Genomic DNA, 26,161 nt, shown 5'->3' with positions numbered 1-26,161 from the left:
ATATGTTTGGAGCATAGCTTTATATGAATGTGAAGCTTGGACGATTGTAGTACCTGAGAAAAAAGATTAAAAGCTTTTGAAATGTAAAACAAAACAATTTTAATATTTTACAATTTTTAATATGCTTCATTTATAATGAAGCATATATATGAAATGTGGCAAAAAAATCCAAGCGTTTTCAAAAAATAACATTTTTCAAAACATTGCTATCTCGCTCGTATATATCTGCAGAACACTTCACGAAGTGTAAATTTCAGAATGGTTAATAATGGCGTAATGCACATGATTTGTACCTATTTTGAAAATTCATAACTTTATTCAGAATCAAATTTTGAAATGTTTACTCTAGTTTGTTCTTATATAGACGTATATATATTATGTGGAAAAATTAGATTTTTGTCCCAAGCCTGTCACCACAGATAAAAAGCTAAAACTTTCAAAAGTTTAAATTTATTAATAATAATAAAAAAAGAATGAAAAGCTTATCAGTTCTTACTCAAGCTACGGTGAGTATGGAAGCTTATGTAATAATAATTTTTAAAAAAATAACTTGATATTTCACCCCTTCATTGCAAATTTAAACTGTAAAATGGAATTTGTTATTAGATATAAAATTTTAATAATCATTTTTACTTATTAACTTATTAAGGGTTTCAATGTAAAGGACCAAATTAAAAGGAGAATTTGATGAAAAAGAGATGTTTATGTTGCAATGTTTTGGCATAATCCAGTCCAAAAACATTAAAGTTTATGCTAATGTCTGCAAAGCCAAAAATGAAACGTGCTGCTAAACAAACATGGCCACCAGTCACAAGCAGGCTGGGATAAAAATAGAAAAAGACCTGTTTTGGATTGCCAATTTATTAGGGAATAACTTATAAAAAAATGAAAAAAAATGATGAAGCAACCAAAAATATTTTGGTTGAATGACTTCATATGGATTGATTCATTATAGTAATTTGCCATAACAGTATTTCTGACTGAAAATACTACTTTATTTCGCATCAACATGTTCTATATGATACACTGATTATAATGGAAAACTAACAGAACTCATTTTTATAGTTACAATATCCTGAAACAGTAACATTCCTGCAAAGTCAATAATAACAAAACTACTTGCTTCTTTTATAGTGACTAAATATATTTTTAGTAATATTTAACAAATACGCTTGTTTTTTTCTCGGTTCACTCCCCATCCTAAATCTGCATTAAGAAGCTTCACTTCAAAAAATTATTTTTGATGTAAAATAATACGCAGTGTAATAACAAACTAAAATCATTTTATGTAAATAATATATCTAAATTGTTATTACTCTATTATTATTATTATATGTTATAAAAGCCTGTTTTACAACACTGAAAAGAAATCAAAACTACTTACCCTTTAATGAAACAATTTTTATAAATTATGTGTTAATTTTACAACCATTAAATATTTATAATGAACATATCTTTTTAAAAGTATTATAAGTGGTGGCTTTGTTTTTTGATGAGAAAAAAATTGTAAATTACCTCATATGTTAAAAAGTAAAATTGATGCAAATGTAAAAAAAAACTCAATATACCATTAAATTACTCAGTAACTCTGAATATAATTTCCCTGGATGCTCTTGGCATATTTCAGTGGGTAAGGATCTTAGCAGACAATATCATCAAAAACAAAGAAGATACTTATAAATGATAAATAAAAAAACAAACTTATTTTAAAGTAAATAAATACGTTTTGCAAATAAAATTTTTCATGGTTAATAATATTAAATGAGGGAATGGATCAGGAGACCACAGAAAACTATAAATAAAGCTATAATAAATAACTTTACTAAAAATTACCAAAGAAATCAGAAATTAAATGTTTTTGGCTAAGTATAATTTATATACCAAACAAAAATTATCTGTTAATAAACCACGTTCAGTAATTAAATAAGAAAATTCAAATACATAAAAACAATGGAACCTGTACAGGAGTTGAAGGGAATCTTTGACAGAAAATAAAAACCAAACAAAAAAGCCAATAGCTTAACATAATTTAAAAATTTACATTAACTGCATTATTACCAATACCACATTCCAGTTTAAGTATGAACATCTACACAATTCTGGAATATTTGAACAACTTTAATCATTTGATAATAATTCATTCAAACGCAAATTTTTCAAATTCATTTCACTTATTAAAATTCAAAAATATATTAAAAAACCTATGAAATAAAAAAACTGTACTTTAATTTTAAGCCATTCAATTTTGGATTGATCACCAAAGATTTGTGTTATAAACAAGACTTGTTTTGTAATAATACAATAAATTATTTTGTATCAACATTTTACTCTGGACAGAAAATTTCCTAAATATTTGACATTGCAATGGCAAATTGGGTTTGACATTAACTCTGTTGAATGACTGATACTTGTTTATTATAAAATTATTTTATTCATACTTTTCAAAGTTATTTTGTGATAATAAATGCAATATGAATATACAAGCTACAAGGACACATACTATTAGAAATAATACCACCCTAAGTAGTTGCTACAAATTATTTACACCAATGTAAATTAAGATTTACAAGCGGGCTAAAATATACAAGGCTGTTACTAAAGCTGTTCTGTGATCATCGAAAATCATGGTTCACGAACCATGATTCATACACGAGGAATGTCTAGGATACAAAAGTAACTGAGGAATGATCGACCCGAGACTGTACAAAACTACACTTCATTTACATTCATACATGTCATCCTCATTCATCCAATGAAGTAATGCCTTACGGTGGTTCTGGAGGCTAAACAGAAAAAGAAAGATTCCTGTATCCTTGGGCTTTTTGGGTGTTTTAAAAAAATTCTGTGATAATTTTGTACTTGTGATAGGTGAATGATATGAAAATGTTTAGAAGGAAAAAAATGCAGTTTATTTCAATGAAATACTTATTTTACGTACTTAAAAAATTATGATGTTTTAAAAATTACATAAATATGAACAAAATAAAATATTGTGATACTACTGTTTTAAATAGTTAAATTTTGAAACAGACAGGTATACACAAACCCTGTACATTCAGAACACCACCAACTAGTTTCCTCTATTCTAGCTTTTCCTGAGGCTGCCTTTGTTTTTCAGAGCAGACTTTATAGGCCTTTGCGAGTTGCGCTTTCTTTTCAGTTTGGGGTGTTTTCTAAGGAAAGTGATGACCTGAAAGTCTTTGTTTTCACTGCTGTTGGTGTGGCTTCCTGCGCAATAACTCCTGCCTTTTATCCTAAAGCCATTCCCATCGATGTAATACATTTTTCTAAATGACATTTATGCCTCACGGGTGATGGTTGTGATTCTCAATATAAAATAAGGGCATTGGCGATTGACATAAATAAATAGAAAAATAATTTTTTCTACCATTTCATTTGCTTACATTTGAATGGATAGTATGAAATAATCTGGTCATTTCTATCCATCTGAGTTTTATTTTTATTATAAATGAAAATTATAAACGGTTTTTGTTTTTGAAATCAAAAACTAACATGTGTCCCCTTTGGAGCGCACATGCATTTAACTTTTAGTCTTTCTGTGAATTGAAGATAAGGCTAATCCATCTCTAGTGTCTTTCCATTTGACACACAAGACATAATTTCTTATAGTGTAAACAGACTCGTTTCTTCCTTACTACATTTATTTTTGGGAGCTCTTACAGATAGGGAATCCAGTTTTAGTCTGTCGCTGCCACAAAAATCAACAACAGCTGGTAAGCTGTAAAAGCGGTCTGTAAATATTGCATGTCCCTTGTCAAGATAAACAGAAGGAAGGTATTTGGAAAAGAGAAATTATGGAATTTTTGTTATATTTACCCGTGTAAATTTCAAATTGAAATACATATGCGGTTGACAAATCACAAACAATATATAGTTTTACGCCATAAACATGAAATCTTACTCCTGCCTCTAAATCCTCATACCCCTTCATCAACTGTCAAATTTTCCCTTTGAGAAATAATGCTGATACTCAGAGACTAAATGGTTCAAAAAAGGTCTTGGTTCAGACTCCGTATCTTCAGAAAAATGGGATTCAGATAACATTTGGCGGATTACATCCAATGTTTTGCGTACGTGAACATCCACATTTGGGCAGAAAACGATATAACACTAATAATTATTATTTTTACTTACGAAAACAAATATTACACACAAAAAACATCAGTATCTTCTGTCTACACCCAATTCAAACAGCATCTCTAACCTCAAGCACGAAAACAAACCATTAGTTGTGTATAATCGATATTTTCAAAAATATTCCGTATAGTGCGGAATAAAGCAAAAGATTCATTCCAAATGAACTAAAGAACCACCGTTAAAGCTTAACAACGAATGCACTCTGTATGAAATTTATAAAAGAATTAAATATGAATGCCCGTGGATTTCATTAGCTCCGGTCACTACGAAAATATCGATAGCCCACGATATCCACGGGCTTAGGATTGAGAGTGTTAAAGGTAGAATAAATTCTGACAGGACGTGAATTCGGACAATGGCCCAGTTGTTTAATTTTGTTATTGGTATTGAATTGGCGACTATCAAGAGGGTGATGTGCAACTAGTTGAACTGTATAAATGTGATTGTCGTACATAACTTTTCATGGTAGAATTTTCACAAACAAAAATAAACTGAACGGCATATCAGTGTAACGGTCAACACTCATCTTAATAATCGAAATATCGCTGGTTAAGTTGACAGCTGAGTCATTATTCATCTTTCTTTCTTTTTCTGTTTAGCCTCCGGAATCACCATAAGATATTACTTCGGAGGATGATATGTATTAAAGTAAGTGAAGTTGTAGTCTTGTATAGTAGCAGGTCGACCACCCTTGAGATGTATGGTTAGTTGAAACCTCTTCAATTTTTGGTCAAGGTCGCAGACACAACGTTGTTCGAGAACCAACAGTTTTGTCGATTTCGCAATACCGGGCTAGAATTTGTCAACAAATCCGAAAATAGAGTTATAAACAACATACCAATCTGAAGAGAAGATTAAAACCTAACAGCATGCTGCTTGGGAAATTGAATAATGATTGTTTTAAGAAAATCTGACTACATCCCATTACATAATTTTGTTATCTCCTGATCCTATTTAAGACATAAGCAGTTCTGTTGATGCTGATAAAACTTCCAATTTTAGTTTTGCTGGTCCTACTTCAGGTTTTCATTTTATTCCAGCCTTTATAAGATAATTTGGCTTCCTTTTGACCAGTGTTGTTCCTTTATACACTTATTCCACCTTTCAAATATCTTTCACTCTTCCTATAACACAATAATTTTTACTGACAATTTCTTTAGTGCATGTACCATTCCTATACTTATCTCATGTTACTGTTTTTACATTTTATCACATTAGTTCATACCAATCTGCTTTTTCTGAATTTTCTACATATGAGCGGTCTCAAAAAGCCATTTCTTCTTTGCTTTTAGTTTTACTCTACTTAACTCATTATTCAGTTTTCTTCATGGTCTCATGTCTTCATCATATTTCTTATACGACGAAGAAAAAGGTAAGAAGCCAGTTGTATAATTTTCATTGCATTTGAGAAAGAGACTGCATTGTTTCCAATGTTAAACACATGGTGAGACAGCGTGTACAATGATAAACATTGGAGTCAATGTTGGACACATTGTATGGCAGTGCCTTGATCATGACATTGGTTCTAAATCTCAGAGCTATATACAATCACATGTATACAGAGGGGTTGTTATAAAAATATATAATGTATATTCCCTTATAAAAAAGGACCCCATTCTTCTGTTGAAGCCTAGACATCTGTAAATGAATAATAAAATAAATTTCAAAATCTCTTGCATTATCAACATGAGTTAGATCAATGTTACCATAGTTGTATGGTAAGGGGGATTCCTTTTACTGATTGAAGAAGAGAATAATTCTCTTCTTCAAAAAAAAAATATAATTATTACATTTTCACTTATTCATATCTAGATCACTTAAATTCACCAATTAAATACACTATCTGCATGATCTCAAAGCATAACGTAGTCATTCAGTTCAAAAATGTGTACATCATTCACAAACATTAAATAACTTGAAATCTTGATAACTGATGACAATTATTTGCAATTAATAAAAACAATGGAGTAATAATTTACTGTGATGTATTATTTTCAATCAGATAACTATGACAGAATCTCCTGGTGCAAAATTTATACACACTGATTTTGATTTATCTTCAATTAATGATATGGTAGCTGTACTAGCTGGAATCCTATTCTAAATTGATTTATTTTGTCTGTGTCACATTAACAAAATTATGAGGAGGCAGTGTACATATCTCATGAGCAAAGTCGGGATCCTAAATTTTCTTGAATGAATCCTACCACTTTTTTTATCTTCAATTCCCTACCTCGACAAATTATCAATTACCATCAGAAATATTTAAAATGATAGTACTCAGTGCAATCTGACACCTTTATTTACTCTTAACCTCTTGGTCAACTTTCCTGGGTGAATGACTTGAGATTTATATTTCTCTTTAGCAATGTTTATTATGTTTGTTGGTAAATTATATCTTTCATGGTTTTCCAGATATTAAAATTTTCTTAAATTAAATATTTAACCAACATTTTCCTTCCATCTTCACATTCATTAAGCCTGTTTTGAATCTTACATCAGCCAACTCTGACTTTCTCACCCACTTCATCCAACTTTTTATCTCCTAACACTTACTAAAATATTAAATTAACAATTACTGAAAACTATAATCGTACTAAAAAAACGAAGTGATAATAAGATTTTAGAACAGAAGCTTAATCAGAAAAAAATAAGAAAGCTAACTGGCTGGGATACATTCTGAAAGGAGAAAAATTGGTTAAAACAGCATTTTATGTTCTTGGATGTCTGTAGCTGGAATAAGCAAACAATTTGAAAGGCCTTGAAGACCTTCCTATGATCCCAAAATATAACTTTTTTTTTAATAGGAGATATTAACATAAATATTAATGAAAGAATACAATATTTGTAAGCATTATCTAAAAATATTTGGTATGAATGAGTACAACTCCTTAGTTAATATTGATAATAAAGATACTGATGATGATAGGCCATCCTGTATTGATCACGTTTTCTATAAATCAATTTTATATAAACACAATGTTTCTAGTGCTGTCATTCTGGCACATTTTAAGGATCATAGGGCTTTTGCTATAGTTATTTCTAAGGATGGAGCTCAAAGTAATTCATAAAGGATTTTAAAGAGGTTAGGATTAAGGTAAATTAAGATCATATTTTTATGAACATGACTGGAGGGAAATTCTTGTAATGACGATGTTAATTTTCAGTTTAATAACTTTTTACCTATTATATTAAGGTATATTAATCAATCAAAATCTGTTATTTTAAAATAATCCTGTTTATTTATTTTAAGCCATGGATAAAAGCGGGCTGTGCACTACCATTTCTCAGAGAGAGATGGATAGATTAAGATATGGCATAAACATTCTCACCACAAAATTAAGACTGAATCATTAAGTTTAAGAACAAGACAGATGTATGGATTATGGCAGCTAAAAAACAACATTTTAAAAATATGAGGGAATTACCTGCAAAGAATCACTGAATTAAAAAACCAGTGTACTTCTATGCCTACTATTAAATATAAAATATATATAAATGTTGTTTCTGATACAGTAAAATTGCTCATATTTTTAATGAATATGGTTCTTGGATCTACTCTATAATTTCTATTAATGTCCTACCTATTGCCTAAATTTTATAGTAAAGCTACATCTTTTTCAGATGATACTGCTCTACTTAACCTATCTTAATAGGTTGCAAACTGTAATGCAGAGTGATTTGGATAATTTAGGCTTATAGTTTTGTCAATAAATTAGCTTAAATGCTTTAAAAATCAAATATATAATTTTTACTTTATCATCTGCTTCCAGCTTATTAGTTTCATTAATATATTTTAATGAAACTGCTTGTTTCATCAATATACTTATATGAATATACTTTAATGTCACTGCTTGTATACAGTGCAAATGTTAAGTCATATAACAGATGAATTTTATTAAATACTTGCCTTGATGGTAATGACAAATTTATGGGATTTGCATATACAGAGTTTGAAGAAATATTTATTTATATGAATTAAAACAATTTTATCATATAAGGAAGTTTTTTCCACTAGATGTTCTTTGCCAGATCTACTTTGTTTTTAGTTCATTCAAAATTCAATTATAGATTGCACTGCTGTGGATTGGCCTAAGACAAAATAAATGAGTGGATTATGGCAGTTAAAAAACAATATTCTAAAAATGAGGGAATTACCTGCCAAAAGACAGTGGAGAATTATAAACCATTACATGTGTTGCTGATCTGATATGTCAATTTTTTTTTCAGTCATTTGACTGGTTTGACGTAGCTCTCCAAGATTCCCTATCTAGTGCTAGTCGTTTCATTTCAGTATACCCCCTACATCCTACATCCCTAACAATTTGTTTTACATATTCCAAACGTGGCCTGCCTACACAATTTTTTCCTTCTACCTGTCCTTCCAATATTAAAGCGACTATTCCAGGATGCCTTAGTATATGTGGCCTATAAGTCTGTCTCTTCTTTTAACTATATTTTTCCAAATGCTTCTTTCTTCATCGATTTGTAGCAACACCTCTTCATTGGTCACTTTATCCACCCGTCTGATTTTTAACATTCTCCTACAACACCACATTTCAAAAGCTTCTAATCTTTTCTTCTCAGATACTCCGATTGTCCAAGCTTCACTTCCATATAAAGCGACGCTCCAAACAGATACTCAAAAATCGTTTCCTGACATTTAAATTAATTTTTGATATAAACAAATTATATTTCTGGCTGAAAGCTAGTTTCACCTGTGCTATTTGGCATTTTACATCACTCCTGCTTCGTTCATCTTTAGTAATTCTACTTCCAAAATAATAAAATTCTTTACCTCTGTAATCTTTTCTCCTCCTATTTTCACATTCAGTGGTCCATCTTCATTATTTCTACTACATTTCATTACTTTCATTTTGTTCTTATTTATTTTCTTTCAGTTTTTAAATTGCTAGAAAAAGCAATTAAAAAAAAGTTGGTTAGTTTTTTATCCAAAAATAAATTTTTGACTCGTGTCAATTTGGTTTTCAGGAGGGTGAATACTGAATTTGCAATGCACCTTTCTGCATTATTTCTTAATTAAATATCAAATGTTTCATAAATATTTGATATAATTAATCAGCAAATTCCCTTTAATTTAAAATGTACATACTGAAATTAGAGGTCTAGCTTTAAAATGGTTTGCGTATTATCTGGAAGGCAGAAATAAATGCATAATTATGGGCGACTGAGTGAGCAATAACCTTCAGGTGAATTGTTTAATCCCCAGGGCCTGGTTATTAAGGACCTATTCTATTTATAATTTTTATTAACGACCTATTTCGCATAAATTTTATGGCAAGAGGAAGCTACTATGGTAGAGGTTGCTCTAGTACATTTGTCTAAGAATATCAATAGGTAGCAGGCTGATATGGACTGCTTTAAAAATCAAATCATCTAATTTTATCCTTATTATCTGCCTCCAGGTTATTAGCTCCATTTATATACCCTAGTGTTGATTGTGCTCATATTAAACTACAATGCCACCTTTCAAACATATCTTGGATGAATTCTATTAAATACGTAAAGTTGAAGGTAGATTGTATATTATCAAGGAATTTACATATACGTGTACAGTTTTGAAGAGATTTTTACATGCATTAAAAAAAGTTTTTTCAGTAGATGTTTGTCAAATGTACTTTGGTCTAGTTCATTCAAAATTAGACTATGGATTGCATTGCTGGGCATCAACTTATTTGATACCTTCATCTGATAATTTTGCAAAATGCTACTGTACTGAAAATTGTATTGTAAATGAATTTAGTAAACTAAACTATTGTAATGTAATGTGTGGTGCAAGTAGGAAAAGCCTTTCCCTTTTTTTCAGTAAATATCTGTATTTTCATTAGATCTCTTTGTTTATAAGGTCTTCTAATATTTTACAAATGAAGTGGTAACATAGGGTGATGATAGCTATTACTAAACAGATTTTTTACAGAAAATGTTACTGTTCCAAGGCCTTATTGTACATTGGTTCAAAAACCTTTCTTTTTTTACACCTATGTTCTTTAACTGTCAGCTGGGTGTGTAAGAAGTACCTATAATCCTAATTTAAATTTAATTTTTAGTGGATGTTCTACTTTACAATTGATGAAATGGAAGCACTGTATTCAGTCATGATTTAGTTTACATGAAAGAGTAGTACACTTTAAATGTTATACTAATATAAATGGTTGGTGTCAATATTATGTTGTGTATGTGTGTAAGAGAGAGATAATTGAAGAAAACTGGGGGTGGGCAAGAAGTTAAATTTTTTTCTTCTAATAAATTATAATTGCTGATTTGGTACTCCTACCTATGGCCAAGCTTTTGCTTTACAGGTAAAATATTTTCATATGCAACTACAGTTATATTAAAAACAATGGGCTAAAGACACCTGACTTAAATCTGAATACTTGGTTCCACATTAATTCTTTCTTTTTTAACCTCTTCCTGGATGGCCTGCAGGTTTTTAAACTATAAATTTGTATTTTTGAGGCCATTTTTTTGTAAACAAAAAAAAACTATTGATCAACTTAACCATTTATAGGCATTCACACACATTGCTTACTTGAAACTGCAATAATTCTAGCAATGAAGCCAAAAAATGAACATAAAATACCCTTATCAGCGCTAAAAATTAGGAAATTGTTAATTATTCTGAGTAATGCAAAATAATCTTTCCATGGACAAAAATCACTAACTGTGATCCCAAAGCTGTAATTTAGGGTTTACCTGAAAATTTACTTGAATTAGGGAAAAAATGAAAGTCAAAATAAATTACCAAACTTTGTATACCACCTACCCTTAAACCACTATAAATTACTTTGAAGCATAAGCAAGGTAAATTTGAAAGGATACATTGGTTATAAAACTGCTTGACTTCTTATGAAGCAGTATACTAATTTCATGTTGTAAATCTATTCAAAGGATAAACTTGCCTAATTATTTTCAGTATCTAAAATATTAAAAATCACAACTGCCAAAAAAAAAAAAACATTGCTCTTTAATATAAGGGTAATTTAGTGTGTGGATGATAATTTTGTATATATATTCTGACATTCCTAGTAACGTAAGTATAACTCAGGGTCTAGTACATCTAAATCACTTAATGACTTAAGCCGTTGAGCTGCTACAGTGGAACATACATATACCCGAAGTACATTACACTCCTTTTTGGGCAGTTTTGTAAAAATTGAGATTCAGCAATATTCTTTCTCAAAATGGACTTTATTAAAAAAAAATAAAAATACCATTTAGTAGAGGTAGATTCAAATCCCTTCTTGCCCACAAGTCTGTAGCCTACCACCTTCAACAAAAATCATAGTATTGCACTGTTAAAACTTTGTTTTCCCAAAATACAATCTACCTTCAAAAAAAAAAACTTAAATTATGTAAGGGAAGTTCACATATTGAGGTCTAGTAAGGAGGTCAACAGGATTTCCAAGTTCTGTAGCAGTAGAAACAAACCTGCAAATTGTTTTTTAATATTTTACTTCCAACGATGCTTTCTAATTTGATACTTAGACTTAATCGAAGACCTGAACACACGGCAAGCAGCTTTCAATCAATAAAACTTCACAAGTAATGATATTAATAATTTTATTCAACAAACATTTGTAGTATAAGTTGCAAAACCGCCTGACTTCTTACTAAGCAGTATACATATTTTATTTTATAATGTAAATCTATGCGTGCATAAACTTACTCTCAATTATTTGCAGTGTTTAAAATATTAAAAAACCATTGTTCTTTCATACAAGATAATTGAAAGAGCATGCAGGTGACAATTTTGTACATCGTATAATTTAATTCAAGTTTTTTGAAACATAAACATATAAATGTATAGCCTATGCACTCAGAAACGTAAGGATACCAACATGGACACATATATAAATCAGTTCAACTGTTGAGCTTCAACAGTGCTAAAAATCAGAGGATTGCACTGTTAAAACTGTTTTTTGAAAATATTATCTGCCTTCAAAAAACTACACAATATGTAAGGAAAGTTCATATATTGACTAGTGAATCTTGTGCTCTGAAGAGAACAAAAGAGTCAGTCAACAGGAACTCTGAGATCTGTAGCGATAGAAACAAACCTGCAAATCTACTTCCAATCAATATTTTACATCTTATGATGTTTCTAATTTGATATTTACGCTTAACCATAAACCTGAAGAATACACGTTCTAGCCGTTTTCAATAGAACTTCAAATATCAAAGTAATGATCTTTTTCGATGAACAATTGTAATATAAGATCTAAAAATGCTGGACTACTTACTTAGTAAGCGGTATACTATGTTTTATTTTATAATGTTGTAAATCTACTCAAAGCATAAATTTTCATCAAAGAATTAACTGTTACAATAGGCAGCAAATAACTGGAATCAAAAGATATGAGTGTGGAAGAGGAGTTTAGTTCTATGAGATCAAACCATCATTAGAGCTGAATTTTAAAAAATCTTTTACATCATGTGTGCCACTTTGATAATGGTTTTATTGATGATCACTTGCATGCCCCTTCAATTTATAATTAGTACAAGTAACTTTGAACCACCAGCATGGGGGTATAAATAATGTCATATTAGAATATTTTTGGAAATTACGTGAACTTTTATAATTATGTTAATATAACAATAGAAACAAACCTGCGATTCCACTTACAATTAATATTGTACTCATACATCCAGTTTTCCTTTGTAATTAGATACTTCTGCTTAACTGTACACCTGAATAATACGTGTGTTGTAGCTGGTTTTCGAGGTCACAAATCAAATTTTATCATCAAATATTAAATGTAATTTTACAACAATCCTTCCCTTAAACCTACTGATGGACAGTTAGACCATGAATTTGTGTAGACTACACTAGTGATCATATACTACCATATTGTAGAATTAACAAGTTTTGTAATGCATTCTGATATTAGTTTTATTGTTAATGATGATGATGATTGATGATCGCTGAACAATGACTGATCTGACCCAATCGGTACCCATTGAACGTGATCTGTGATCTAATCGGTGCTCACTGAACAGGGATCAACTGCACAATGAACGGTGATTTATGACCTGATCGGTGTTCAATGAATAATGGTGATCGTGACTGATCGATGTCAATGACAGCTGATTTATGATGGTGGTGAATACTAATTATTATGTTTCTGTTAAGTTATGTAATGCACAAATCAAACTACTCTAGTTTTATTTTGACACCTTAGGAACCAAAAAAACCAAATGAAAATATTCCATATGTACATGTGTGTGTGTTCGGTTCTCACTACCCACCCTGTAGCACCTCAACATGAGGTTTCTCCCGTCGGGGTCCCCCAAGCATCCTCGATAGGAGGCCGACCACCTATCCTGGAAGCCAGCAACCTCCTCTGCTAGAGGGCTACCCTTCCCGGCCCTAACCTAATGGATCCATTAATGGATGCATTTCACATGCCCTTCACACACCTCAAGGGTCCCTGATACCATCATCGGGAAGTCCTGGGGTATAGTGACTTGTTAGCACCCATTGTCACCCTAAGGAGCACTAGTGTAGTGCACTAGTGCTCCAACAGTTAAATGATAAAGCAGTGAACTGCTTTATCATTTAACTGTTTTTATACTAATAATTTTTCGAGAAAAAACCAAAAGGTATGTGATTTTTATTTTTAATCATTTTTTTCTTTTATTATTAAGTTTTCTATTTTTTTCATTTACATTATGTTGTCCAAACATTAATGGAAATTGTTCTGTTTCAAATTGTATAACTTTTCAGATCTAGTTGGTGTGTTTTGTTTTTAATTAAAGTTGGACTTACTAAATTTGTGTTTAATTTTAATAGATGTTATTTACATCAATTTTCCCAGAAGTGTATTCTGTACAATGTTAACTAGAATTTTTATTTATTTATTGGGAAATTAACAATATTGTTTTATTCCGAACCAAAAAAAGTATGTTCTGATAAAATGTTTTCTTGTTTTGACCTGTTTACTTGATTTAAGTGAGATAGAGGAACCACATTTATTCAATTTCTTAGATCAAAAACCATTAGGAAATGTTCAATTTATCGCTCAATTTGTACCCCAAGAAATTTAGTATGGTTTAATTTCACAGAGGAATCAGAAATCAGGGCTAAATTTTTTGCAAGCTGAAACTTACTAGCAAATCATTTTCTGATCTATGTTTTCATAATTTTTTTCTTATTTTTTGCTATAGAATCATGTCCTGAGAGATTTCCATGCAATTTTGAATTGCCTGTATTTACCTTAGTGAAGTTCATCAGCTGAATGGTTCTAGTTTTTACTAATTCTTGTAATTTACTGTTTGTTAGTTTCACTTGATACTTAATCCATCACAAAAACAAAATTCAAATATTTTAAAATAGGATAACAAGATGTTAAAAATTTCAGTTTTCATCATCTTAAATCTCATATTTTATTTATGTTAAAACAGATTGAAACAGAACTGCATCTATTATTTTGCAAGTATGTAAATAGTTTGATTTATCATGTCATCACTACTCCCTCTACATGAAATTTCTGAAAACCTAAGGTTCATATAACCGTGAGGGTGTGACTACACTTTAAATATAAAAAGAATTTTGTTGCAAGCTTTATTCTAAGAATATGCATATGAGCCATATGTCGTTCCCATGGCTTCCAATTCAAGTAATCACTGAGACAAGGGCTGTATTACATGACCTCACAAACAGATTTAATGTGAGCAACAAATGGCAATCAATGTGTTAATATTATTCGCCTGTTCTTGTCTTTATCATTAAGAAGAGAGGTTGCATCTTTATCAAATGTAGTCACATTCAAGCCATCATAAAACAAACCGAAAACTATCATTAAGGAATTATAGGAGACAGATGTTTATAGTATTTTTTTTATTTTTATTAGGGGTATTCATTATAATTTTTGTTTGTTTCTTTTTATTTTTATTTTTTTACAGATAATGGATGGGCCAGTAAGTAATACTTTTATTAATGAAGCTCTGCCTCTTAATAAAGATATTAAATTAGAGACTGAACAGGATGATATAGCAAAAATGACATGTTTATTTTTACCACATCACATGACCGAAAACTGATACATCATTTGAGCATGTAAGCTTTTTTAATTTTTTATTTTGTATGTTTGGCCGACAGAACCGTAAAGCAATTTTTTGCATTTATATCTATATCTGCTGAGTGTTTTCATTCCTGGTTTTCAAACAGTTCTTCATTCTTTTGCTTTATTTTCGTCTTCTGTGTTTTGAACAAATGTGCCTTTTTCTCTTCTTTGAATTCCTTGAAACCTTTATTGATCTTCGTTTTTTACTGTAAATGAAGTTGATGGTATTTTTTATGAGCCTGGAAAAAGATTTGACTTTTCTTTTTCTGATGGAATATGAGATTTTCTTGGTTTCATTGTGTTTGTTAATAAGTATCTTTATTATTTCTTAATCTGCATTCATTTTCTTGTATTCGTATTGGTCCTAGGATTTTTTCAAGTTTTTATAATTGGATTTATTTTATCTGATTTCAAACTGAGGATGCACCTGATACAAACAGATCCTCGGGTTTGATTACCAAATTTTGGTGTCTGATTTTAGCATTTACTGTGGTGTTACTTTTATTATAATATCTTTTCTTAGTTGGTAGGCTAATTTTATTTTTCTCATTCTTTTTTTATTGGCTTCGGTATCTAAATGATTAATTTTGATTTTACTCTTATATATTAAAATTTGTTGACTATTGATTTTTCCATATTTTGTTTTTTGGGACTGGGGATAATAAAAGGATAACCTAAAGTTTTGAAAAGTTAATGTTACCAGTTAGAGTTAATTTACAATTTACATCTTCGTAAGTGTTAATTTACCATTTTTAGTGACTTAGATACAGTGTAACTAGTGTATTTATTGAAGGATAACTTTCTATCAAAATATTGACCTAAGTCTTTAATAGAAAATACCTTCAGTATTGCAGTATTATTCAGTAAATAATTATAAGAACATTAGCAAACGTTCCAAATTAAATATGAAAAAAAAATTATGTTAGAAGAAATTGTATTTAAGCTACATTATTTTTGTACAGAGTTCAAATTGATTTGAAGTAATTTAATATAAACTAGATTTCGATAAGCTTAAATAATTTCATAGTATCCACAAATAATAAAGAATTTGAATAGCGTATAATTAAATTGAATCTCGCTTATAAATACTAGGAAAACTGGAGAACCCAAATGCATGCCTTGCCTTACGCCAGATCTAACATAAATAGGCTTAGAGATAAAATTATAATTTTTTATATATTGGATTCTTTTTGAACAAAATTAATCTATCAAAGAAAACAATTAGTTGTTAAATCCATATGCACCTAAGTTTTTAATAACTAATATGTTATTAACTACATCAAATGCACAACAGAAATCAATATAAATGTCATCAATTTAATAACCATCATTTAGTGAATCAACATTATTATCCATATATACACAAAAGGTCGTTTGTGTCAATTTACGTTCCAAAAAACCATGTTTTTCAGGAATTACAAATTTCTTTATACGAGGTGTAATTTTCATGCAAACTACCTTATTTAAGAGTTTGGCAAAAACTTTGCATTTGCTGATAGTGCAATAATTATGGATATCTGAATATCACAGTTTTTAAATGACTGGCATATGTAGCAAATTTTCCAAACGCTATAAGAAACAAGAGTATTTAAAGAACAATTTAAGAGCTTAGTTAAAAACTGTACAAAAAGGCAGAGAATTTTTTCACTAAAAGAAGATGAATATTTTCTGGGCCAATCAAAAAATTATAATTAGTCAGCAAATTACTTCTTCAACATCATTCTCCGAATAACGTTTACTGTAGCAGTCATTACAATTAAATGTAATTTCAGTTTAAAAAATCATTGTTAGAGTTTCAAAATCCATATCAGATGGAGAAGATCTTTTGTCATTTTTGTTAGCATATAAATATTCTTTGATATCATTAAATAAAGATTCCTCTACTTTAACAGTATAATTTAATAATAAATCTTTACAACTAAGAGTATTACATACACATTGTTGTTAAATAATTCTTAAAATTAGTAGATGTACATTGTATCATTTAGTAAGTATTGAATCTTACAATATTAATATTTTTATAATCCGTGAAATATTTACGAGAGATAAGATTAGAATTCAAAATCTTAATACAACGTTGTTATCTCTAAAGGTAAATGATATATTTATAATGATAAAAAATTTCACCATGAGCAATATTAACACTAATGTCAGTAAGATTAGAAAAAACTAAATCATGAGAATTACTGCAAGAGTTATAACAAAATATTTGATTGTAAAAGATTATAATTTGTAGAAAAATCTGTAAAGTGAGTAGAAACATTTTTAACATTTAATTTTGGATGACTTTTTCAAAGAAACATTTTCTAGGTTTTCCCTTACAAAGCCTAGCACATTAAAGTCACCTAATAATAATAATTTAACTGTGGCTGCACTGTTAATGTTTGTGATACGTGAATTAGAAATACAATTTTTTTTAATTTTATAAATTATACAAAAAAATTATAAAATATTTATAAAGGCTCTTTTATAAAGAAGGAGAGTGTTTTAAATATATATGCTCTATGTTTCCACAGCTGTCAGAACCGAAAGTGAAAGAAGGTGTTTTCAAAGGTCCCGATATTTGTAAACTTTTTGAAGACGAAGTCTTTCAAAACGAAATAGAGGACATTGAAAAAGAAGTTTGTGAAGCATTTAAATAAGTCTTAAAGAAATTTTTTGGGAACAATAAGAACCCAAATTTTAAGTGTATAGTGGAAGTGATGCTAATGAAATTCCAAGACTAGGGGTTGTTTGATGAGCTAGAAGGTCCATTTTCTGCATTCTTATATTAATTACTTACATGATAATCTTGGTGCTGTAAGTGAAGAACAGGTTGAAAGATTTCATGTAGATATAAACAAACTGGAACACACTAATGAAATGGAAGGCAGAATCTAAACCTGATTGCAGGGTACTGTTAGTGCTTCCATATAGAGATGATCCGCAAGCTGACTACAATAGAAAATATGACCTGAGAAGCGTTGAAAGGAAGAAAAAAGGCAGTAGAAGTCAAATCCCTTAATTTTGTTGACCTGCTCTATACAAATAATCATAAAATATTTACTCTGTGTCATTCATTTATTGTTTTTTATTACAGCAAGTAAATTTACTACAAATGAAAGAGGAACCACTTGATATGCAACTGAAAGAGGAACCACTTGATGTACAACTGAAAGAGGAACTGCTTGATATTATTGATGGTGATATTGAAAAAGATCCTTTAGCAATTGAAGAGACCAACTTAGTTAAATTAGAAAATTTAAAAGTTGAAAATGAAGAGGTAAGGGTGTTAGATTTTGCATACATTGGAACACCAATTATCCAGATTGACCTTTGCAATGCCAAAAATGGATAATTTAAAAACGTTTATCATATATAGTGGACATATCATTCTAATGTTTAATGGGTAACACACTAAGTATATATATATAAAAATAAATTTATTTTAGTAAAATTAAAAAGAAATTTGGAACATTTTTTACAGTGTAAGGAAAAAGAGGTACAATCATATGGTTAAAAAATACAGTGTGTAGGAATTTGCTTTATAATTAGTTTTACAAAAGCCAAAATATATATATATATATATATATGTTTTTGCTAAATGAATTACAAATAAGTCAATTAAAAACCCCAGTAAAAAAAAATGATAAAAAATATTTCAGATGCATATATACAGCTAGAAACAAAAGCATCTCATCATTATCTACCTGCTTCCACAGGTAAAACCTCAAACTGGTTTACTAATATTTTTTTTTAAGAAACTTTGCATAAAGATTAGTCTGCTTCATAAGAATATCAACTAATTCAGTAAAAAATAACCTGAATAAAGAATATACACTGTAGGTGTAATCAGTTAGAGAAGTTTATTCCTGGAGTAGGAACAAAACGTTCTGCACTGATGTATGAATAGTTTACAACTGACAACAGTAGATGAGATTAGTAATACATAACCAATAACGGTGCTAACAGAAGCATTGTTAAAGGTGACACTCAAATAACTGCAGTTCCAGCTTTCTCAGTTTGGTTTTGACATTGCTCACCTATGTATGTGAATACTAGTTGCCCTGCCAACCTTCGCTGTGGGACATTGTGGTTGCATGGATGAGAAATGGGAAACAAAACAAAGTATACGTTTCATAGAAGTTTAATTTTGCAATACTTGTGGATATACAATATTTTTTTGTTTTTCCACTGTCTGCGTAGATATAAAGGCTATCTGGTTTGCCGACTCGGGAACACGCAACATACTATTGCCCATGTGAGAAGCAATCCGCATCTAAATCTAAACCACACAATTCTAAAGATTGACCTTGAGCTTTATTGATTGTGATTGCAAATGCCAATCGAATTGGGAATCGCAATCTTTTAAATTAAAATGTTGTATCGGTCGGGATTATGGGTATTCGAGGAATGAGGACATCTTCACCTTTGAAAGACCTCATTAAAATTGTTGCTTCCACTATGTTATTCATCAATTTCTTAACTGCAAGTCGTGTGCCATTGCAGAGTTTTGGCCGACTAATATTCCGCAACAGGATAATTGTCATTTTTTTATCGAACCGTAGTTAGAATCAATCTAATGAGGAATGTTTTCCCAGTTTCTCCTGGCGCATCCAAGAAGAAGGTCCCCCCAACTCCGTCATTTATCGTTTGCATTATGCGATCATAAATGCCTTTCTGTTCACGCGTTAATTTGGGAATGTTTGATCGGACATATGACTGAAGATCACCAATGTTGTAACTCTGTTCACGGCATAAATCCACATCAAATGAAGCAATCGCAGCTCGGGTGGGTGCTGGCACTCCCAATTGACTAAGAACTTTATTTGCAATAGCTAAGCACTTGATAAATATCTTCAATATTTATCAATGCTTCGTTGTAAATGCCTTCTGTAAATTCCATGGTCATATTGGTATTTTCTAGGCGTACTCTATGCAAAATATCCTCAGGCGTATGCGATCGATATCTTTCCCATAACTCTGTGGGAGATGAAGGGTAGCAAGCAGTCAATATAATTGCAAATAATGCTTGAATTTGGTTTGGATGTGCAGTGTTGGACAATACATATATCCCACTGTTGGTCGTTTTCTAATAAATTCAGAGTTTGGTGAAAGGCGCAGCTCAATCACGACACGATCACACAAAAGTACCTCGATTAAAGTGAATATTTAATTCAGATTGTATAATAATCTGAATCAGATGCAAGTGGATACGTTTTTTTTTTTTTTTTTTGTTAATAAACAACGTAATTGGGAACAGGTATTGTTTCAGATGTGACTGCGGTTGTCGTTAGCTAGTATGGCGAGTGTTCCCCTCGCTTCCAGCAGATGGCGCGGTCACTGGTACACAGCTGACCGTTAAAAAAACTGTTTTCTTGCGGTCGCGGGTATGTGACTGATGCGAAAAATAGATGAAAACAATCTTTGATGCGGGTTATATATTGTGGTAAAATTTGAGTTCAATCAGTGCAGAACATTTTGAGTTTTTGAAGCTGTACACAAATGAACTTAACATTTTTATATATATATATATATATATATATTTAAATATTGTTGGATATTCCTCCTTGTCTGATACAACATCCAGAGAAGCTTTGTTCAGGAACATGGTAAATCTCCATAAAGTTTGGTGGAGGACCATCTTGTTGCATACTGAATCCTGAATAAATCTGGGGAACAATAAAGTCCTCAAGCATGTCGGGTAACAGAGTTTTGTTCCATCATAATCTAACATTGACTTTTAATGTGTCCCTTTCATTTTCGATTGTAATTATTTGTTATTTTCAATTTTACAGGTTACTATTGATAATGGAACTAGACATCCTACGTTAAAATCACATTTAAATATTCATACAAAAGAGAAAGGTTATGTTTGTAACTTCTGCCAAAAGGTTTTGAATTGTTCTACTAGTTTAAACATTCATACAAAAGAAAAAAATTATGTTTGTAACTTCTGCCAAAAGGTTTTTTATCATCCTTCTAGTTTAAAGAAACATCGTAATATTCATACAGAAGAGAAATCTTATGTTTGTAATGTGTGCCAAAAGGTTTTGAATTGTCCTTCTATATTAAGCAGACATCTTAATATTCATACAAAAGAGAAAACTTATGTTTGTAACGTGTGCCAAAAGGTTTTGAATTGTCCTTCTATATTAAGCAGACATCTTAATATTCATACAAAAGAGAAAAATTATGTTTGTAAGTTTTGTCAGAAGTCTTTTAATTATAAAGAAGTTTTAAAGGCACATATTAATATTCATACAAAAGAGAAAAGTTATATTTGTTACTTCTGTCAAAAGGCTTTTAATAATCTTTCTAATGCAATGAAGCATATTAATAATTTACACCACAAAGAGAAATAATGTTTATCAAAAATCGTTTAACAAAAGTTATACTTTAAATTAGGCAGACATCTTAATAATATCCATATTAAAATATAATTACAAGTTTACTTCATATCACATGTCACATTTTAGTAATGTTTTCAAATATTAAAAGCAAACAAAAAGTATATAATCTGATATCTTTGTCTGTTATAGATATTGATCTCAAAATCTTTATTAATTTAGTTTATTACTAACATACTTGTAAAAAAATAACTGCTTCTTTTCGTGTATCAGTTTCTTTAAAAATGTTTCTTTTATTGTTATCTCCTGGATTTAAATTATTTTTCTTTTTTCCTTGCCAGTAACATACATTGAAGCATATTCATTGGTTACTCATTAATATTCATTGGTTTCCTCTATTCTTTTATCCTGTATCTGGAACAGTATTAAAAGTGATCAGAGTCAACAGATCACATTACCTTATGCCTTTTTTGATTTAATCGTTTCTACAATTCCGAATAAATTTAAATTTAGAGAAGACGTTGGAAATTGTTTGTTCAGTTAAAGTTTATCATTCATTTCCATTTCTATCAACAGAATCATATACCTTTTTAAAATGTAAAACATAATTCTTGTGTTTCACCATTCCATCTCATTTAATTAATTTTACACAAATGATTTTTTCCACACAAGATCTTCCTGTTCTAAACCACCATGATATATTTTCCAAATTGTTTATTGATGTGCTATTCAGTTTTCTACAACTTACTAAAAGATAGGTTAATAAAAGAAGAGATATTCCTTTGTAATATTAACTTCTATTTTGTCTCCTTTTATGTGTAGACTATGAATAAGGGCGGACTGCCATTCTTTTGGGATTTTTTCTGTTTTTCAAATAATTTCTCTAATAGATCACACTAATAGATACACATTAATAGATACACTAATTAACTAATCATTATTATTTTAAAAGTTATACCATTATTTAGCCTCACCAGATGCTTCCTAATTTTTTAGATATCTGATTAAATATTCTTTTTCTTGTTTATTCAGGGAATTTGAGATTTCTAATTTATTTACTGGTTCCAAACAGTTGAGTCTTTCTTTGGTATTTTGCTGTTTTAATAGGTCTTCAAAGTGAATTGCTAAAATTTTACTATCGCAAGTTTATATAACTTATATTTAAATTTTTTTTATATATTATCTGTACTTAGTGTTTTAGAAAATAACTTTCTTGGAGAAATAGATTAATTTATTGTAATGAAAAGTGCAGTATATTTGAATTTCAGTTTTATAAGTTCATTTATAAGATATATTTTGTGAGTTTTTATGTGATGTTAATAAATAACATTTTGTTCATAATGTAAAAGATTTTAGAATTATATAATTTGATTTTATAATATCTGTGTAGTCAAAATTTTAACATTCACTTAAATGTTTAAGTGGATTAAAGTTTATACATATTTATTTTATTTAAAGAATTTTTAATCTAATAAACAAAGTTCTTCAGAAAACAGGTTGATTTTTATTTAAAACATACACCATTCTTTTTGTAAAAACAAGTTAATGTATTCTAGTGTGTCCAGATGAAAGTTTATTATTTATCTTGTACTATCACATTATTTTTGAATGATGCTGAGTGGTGAGTAGGTGATTTGTAATTTTAATTCACATATAAAAGTCATTTATATGCCTGCAAATGCGACATCGCGATCAGGGATTGATAGCTCAATTCAATGCTTACTATCTTACAAAAAACATTTTCTCAGATGGTTTCTGCGACTAACAGTTCAAGCAATGGGATCTGTGATTTGCGAATGTTCTGGAAAAAATATAACATCATGTTGTATATAATTTCGGTGAAGCTTGGAAAGAAATCAAAGAGAGTACGCTTTGTAGAGTATGACACAAGGTGTATTAAGATGATTATCAAAATCAAACTGCATTCGATGATATCGGACAAGGACTTAGGTACTATTTAATGAAGTTATATAATTTGCCAGCAGTGTAGGGCTCAAAGTCGATTCTGAAGATATAAATGAACTTGTGGAAGGAGATAAACAACTTTTAGAAAACAAAGTCTTATTAGCAGTAGAGTCACCAAATGAGCAGTTAGATGACAATTCGAATAGTAGTTACACATTAAATCAGGGTCAACAAAAATCAATAGCGGCGAACCTTCAACCTCATCCTCCTCTTTCAAAGCCACAATTAACAGTAAAAGGATTGCAGGAGGCATTAGAATACATCGAAAAATTTTGTGATTACGAAACTGAAAATGATTCTGATAGAGAACGAAATACAAAAGTTGTAAATGGACTATTAAGTTATAAGATGCTGCTAGATCAGTTGCAATTATCAGTATAGCAGTGTTAACTGGACAGATATTTTAAGAAACCAAAGCTGAACTAAATCACAAGTTTTTTTTTAATATTCCTTATTGTATTTAAGGCTATATACATTTATTTTAAGGTAACTATTTGTTTAATAATACTATACTGTATTAAGATTTTTCTTTTGCACTTTACATTTTTACTTACACTTTTTACTTTGTTTCTTCAATATTGTACTGTATGTAATCATATTTACTGTGCTGGATTCAATTTTTATTCTATTAATTAAAAGATGTTTAGTTGTTTAAAAATTCTGTGTCTTCTACCGACGAAAAGAATTACAAATTTAGCCTACTAAATTTGTACAGATACTATAGTCTACTGTATACATTTCTTGAGAAAACAGTTGTGATTCACGTGACAATTTTCTGGGATGATACCGCATAAATCAATGATCCCTGTAACTATATTACAATTTCAATCCAAAGTTTTATATATATATTATATACCACTGATTTGCCTTTGTACATTACAAATAACAATGTACATGACTCGCAACATATCTACAATCACAGAATAAATCTCAACGTATTGTTTAAAATTCAAGAATCATACAGATGTTCTTATAATTAACCTTTCAATCTACATTTGATACTTATTTCCTAGTGATTGTTGTTAAAATTCAAGATTTTAAGATGTAAATCCTTGTAAGAGAAATGTGAAGTAAATATGAGATAACTTTTACTGTTTACTTTTCTCTTTAAGACATTTGCAAACATTCATTCACCTCATTTATACATTGTCCCAAACGAACAAATAGATTATAAATATGTACTTGCATTATAAAAACATTTATATCAGTTGTTATTTATTTCTACCAATTCCTGGTATGCATACACTGGTTTAAAAAAAAAAACTACCTAATAATGTCAGCTAGAAACAGTTTGAAACAGCTTCGAAGTAGAGTTGTTCATTTCTTGTCAGGTCATGGCTGCTTCAAGTCGTATCTGTACGCCATGGAGAACAGCGTGTATGATTTGTTATCGTACTGTAGCGCCCTTGATGGTGTTGAGCACGTGGTCTTCGTGTATATATCCATGTTAGAGGAGAAATCCTAACCTACCGGGTTTGTCTAATGGTGAATGTGTCTTCGTAAATCAGCTGATTTTGAAGTCGAGCGTTCTATGATTCATATCCTAGTAAAGGCAGTTACTTTTATATGGAATTGAATACTAGATCGTCAATCGTAGATCGCGGATACCGTTGTTCTTTGGTGGTTGAGTTTCAATTAATACATCTCAGGAATCGTCGACCCAGGACTATACTTCATTTACAGTCATACATATCATTCTCGTTCATTCTCTGAAGTAATCCTGACAGTGGTTCCAGAGACTAAACAGAAAAAAAGGATGGACAAATCCAAGCTCTCCGTGATGGTCTATTGGTTAACTTGTGCTAAATCAGCTGATTTTGAAGTCAAGAGCTCTAAGGTTTAAACCCTAGTAAAGGACAAACAAACACAAGCTAGAATTTGGTATGGTAGGAGGATCCCTCACTACAAGGTAAGCATAAGAAAGATTACTATGAATCTAATCGTAATTGAGAAAGATTTGGTTTCCTGTGCCTATCCAATTCATTGTTAAGAATCGTAAAAAAAATAGGTTTCTCCTGCAAACTGATTCTTGATTCTTTCGTTCAGTATAAAGAATCAAATCAAAGGAATGACATGTTCACGATTCTTCCCATTACTACTAGCAGGTCTGTTACTGCCACTGGATTCTTCTAACTGTCTTTATAATGTTTAGCCTCCTCAACCACCATAAGGTATTACTTCAGAGGATGATATGTATAATACAAATGAAGTGCTGTCTTGTACAGTCTCAGGTCGACCAATTCTGAAATGTTTGGTTAATTGAAACCCAACCACCAGAGAACACTGGTATCTACGATCTAGTATTCAAATCCTTATAAAAGTAACTGTTTTTACTACGACTTGAACCTTTGAAACCAACTGATTTGCGTAAACGCTTTCACCATACCAACCTGGTGGGTAAAAGTATTTGTAACTAGAAAATTTATCTTAAACTAATTTCTCTAAAGCTATAAATGACAAAATGAATAATATAAAATAATATAGCTTATACTGTATCTTATTTTTGAGCGAGCCATTGATTCTGTCTTTTTTTTAAAAATCACATCGATGTTATGATTTTATATTTACTTTGATGTTTTTACTAATATGCGCACAGTTACTTACACAGACACATAAACATTTTGT

General features: G+C 30.2%; 2 protein-coding genes across 12 annotated transcripts in view; one reads left to right on the top strand and one right to left on the bottom strand.

The window, feature by feature from the left end:
- Positions 1–4,281, bottom strand: part of LOC142320783 (uncharacterized) — a 39,140-nt gene extending 34,859 nt beyond the window's left edge. The window contains exon 1 of the mRNA XM_075358765.1: positions 4,156–4,281. The gene's annotated coding sequence lies outside the window, so the exon portion shown is untranslated. The remainder of the gene's footprint in view (positions 1–4,155) is intronic.
- The window catches only part of LOC142322487 (uncharacterized), a 127,663-nt gene extending 106,026 nt beyond the window's left edge, over positions 1–21,637 (top strand). For 9 of the 11 annotated variants that reach the window (XM_075361625.1, XM_075361618.1, XM_075361623.1 and 6 more), the window contains 3 exons: positions 15,082–15,235; positions 18,322–18,504; positions 21,020–21,637. In XM_075361625.1, the coding sequence (XP_075217740.1) occupies positions 18,340–18,504; positions 21,020–21,586 (732 nt within the window). In that variant the 5' untranslated portion in view covers positions 15,082–15,235; positions 18,322–18,339 and the 3' untranslated portion in view covers positions 21,587–21,637. Of the gene's footprint in view, positions 1–4,524; positions 4,807–15,081; positions 15,236–18,321; positions 18,505–21,019 lie in introns of those variants that run through there. The other 2 variants (XM_075361626.1, XR_012755890.1) reach the window with 2 other exon arrangements.
- Positions 21,638–26,161: the final 4,524 nt, after the last annotated feature.

Source organism: Lycorma delicatula, chromosome 3 (assembly GCF_047948215.1).
Source record: "Lycorma delicatula isolate Av1 chromosome 3, ASM4794821v1, whole genome shotgun sequence".
Classification (NCBI taxonomy): domain Eukaryota; kingdom Metazoa; phylum Arthropoda; class Insecta; order Hemiptera; family Fulgoridae; genus Lycorma; species Lycorma delicatula.
Note: the sequence above shows the minus strand (reverse complement) of the source record. Positions and strands in the feature narration are given on the sequence as shown.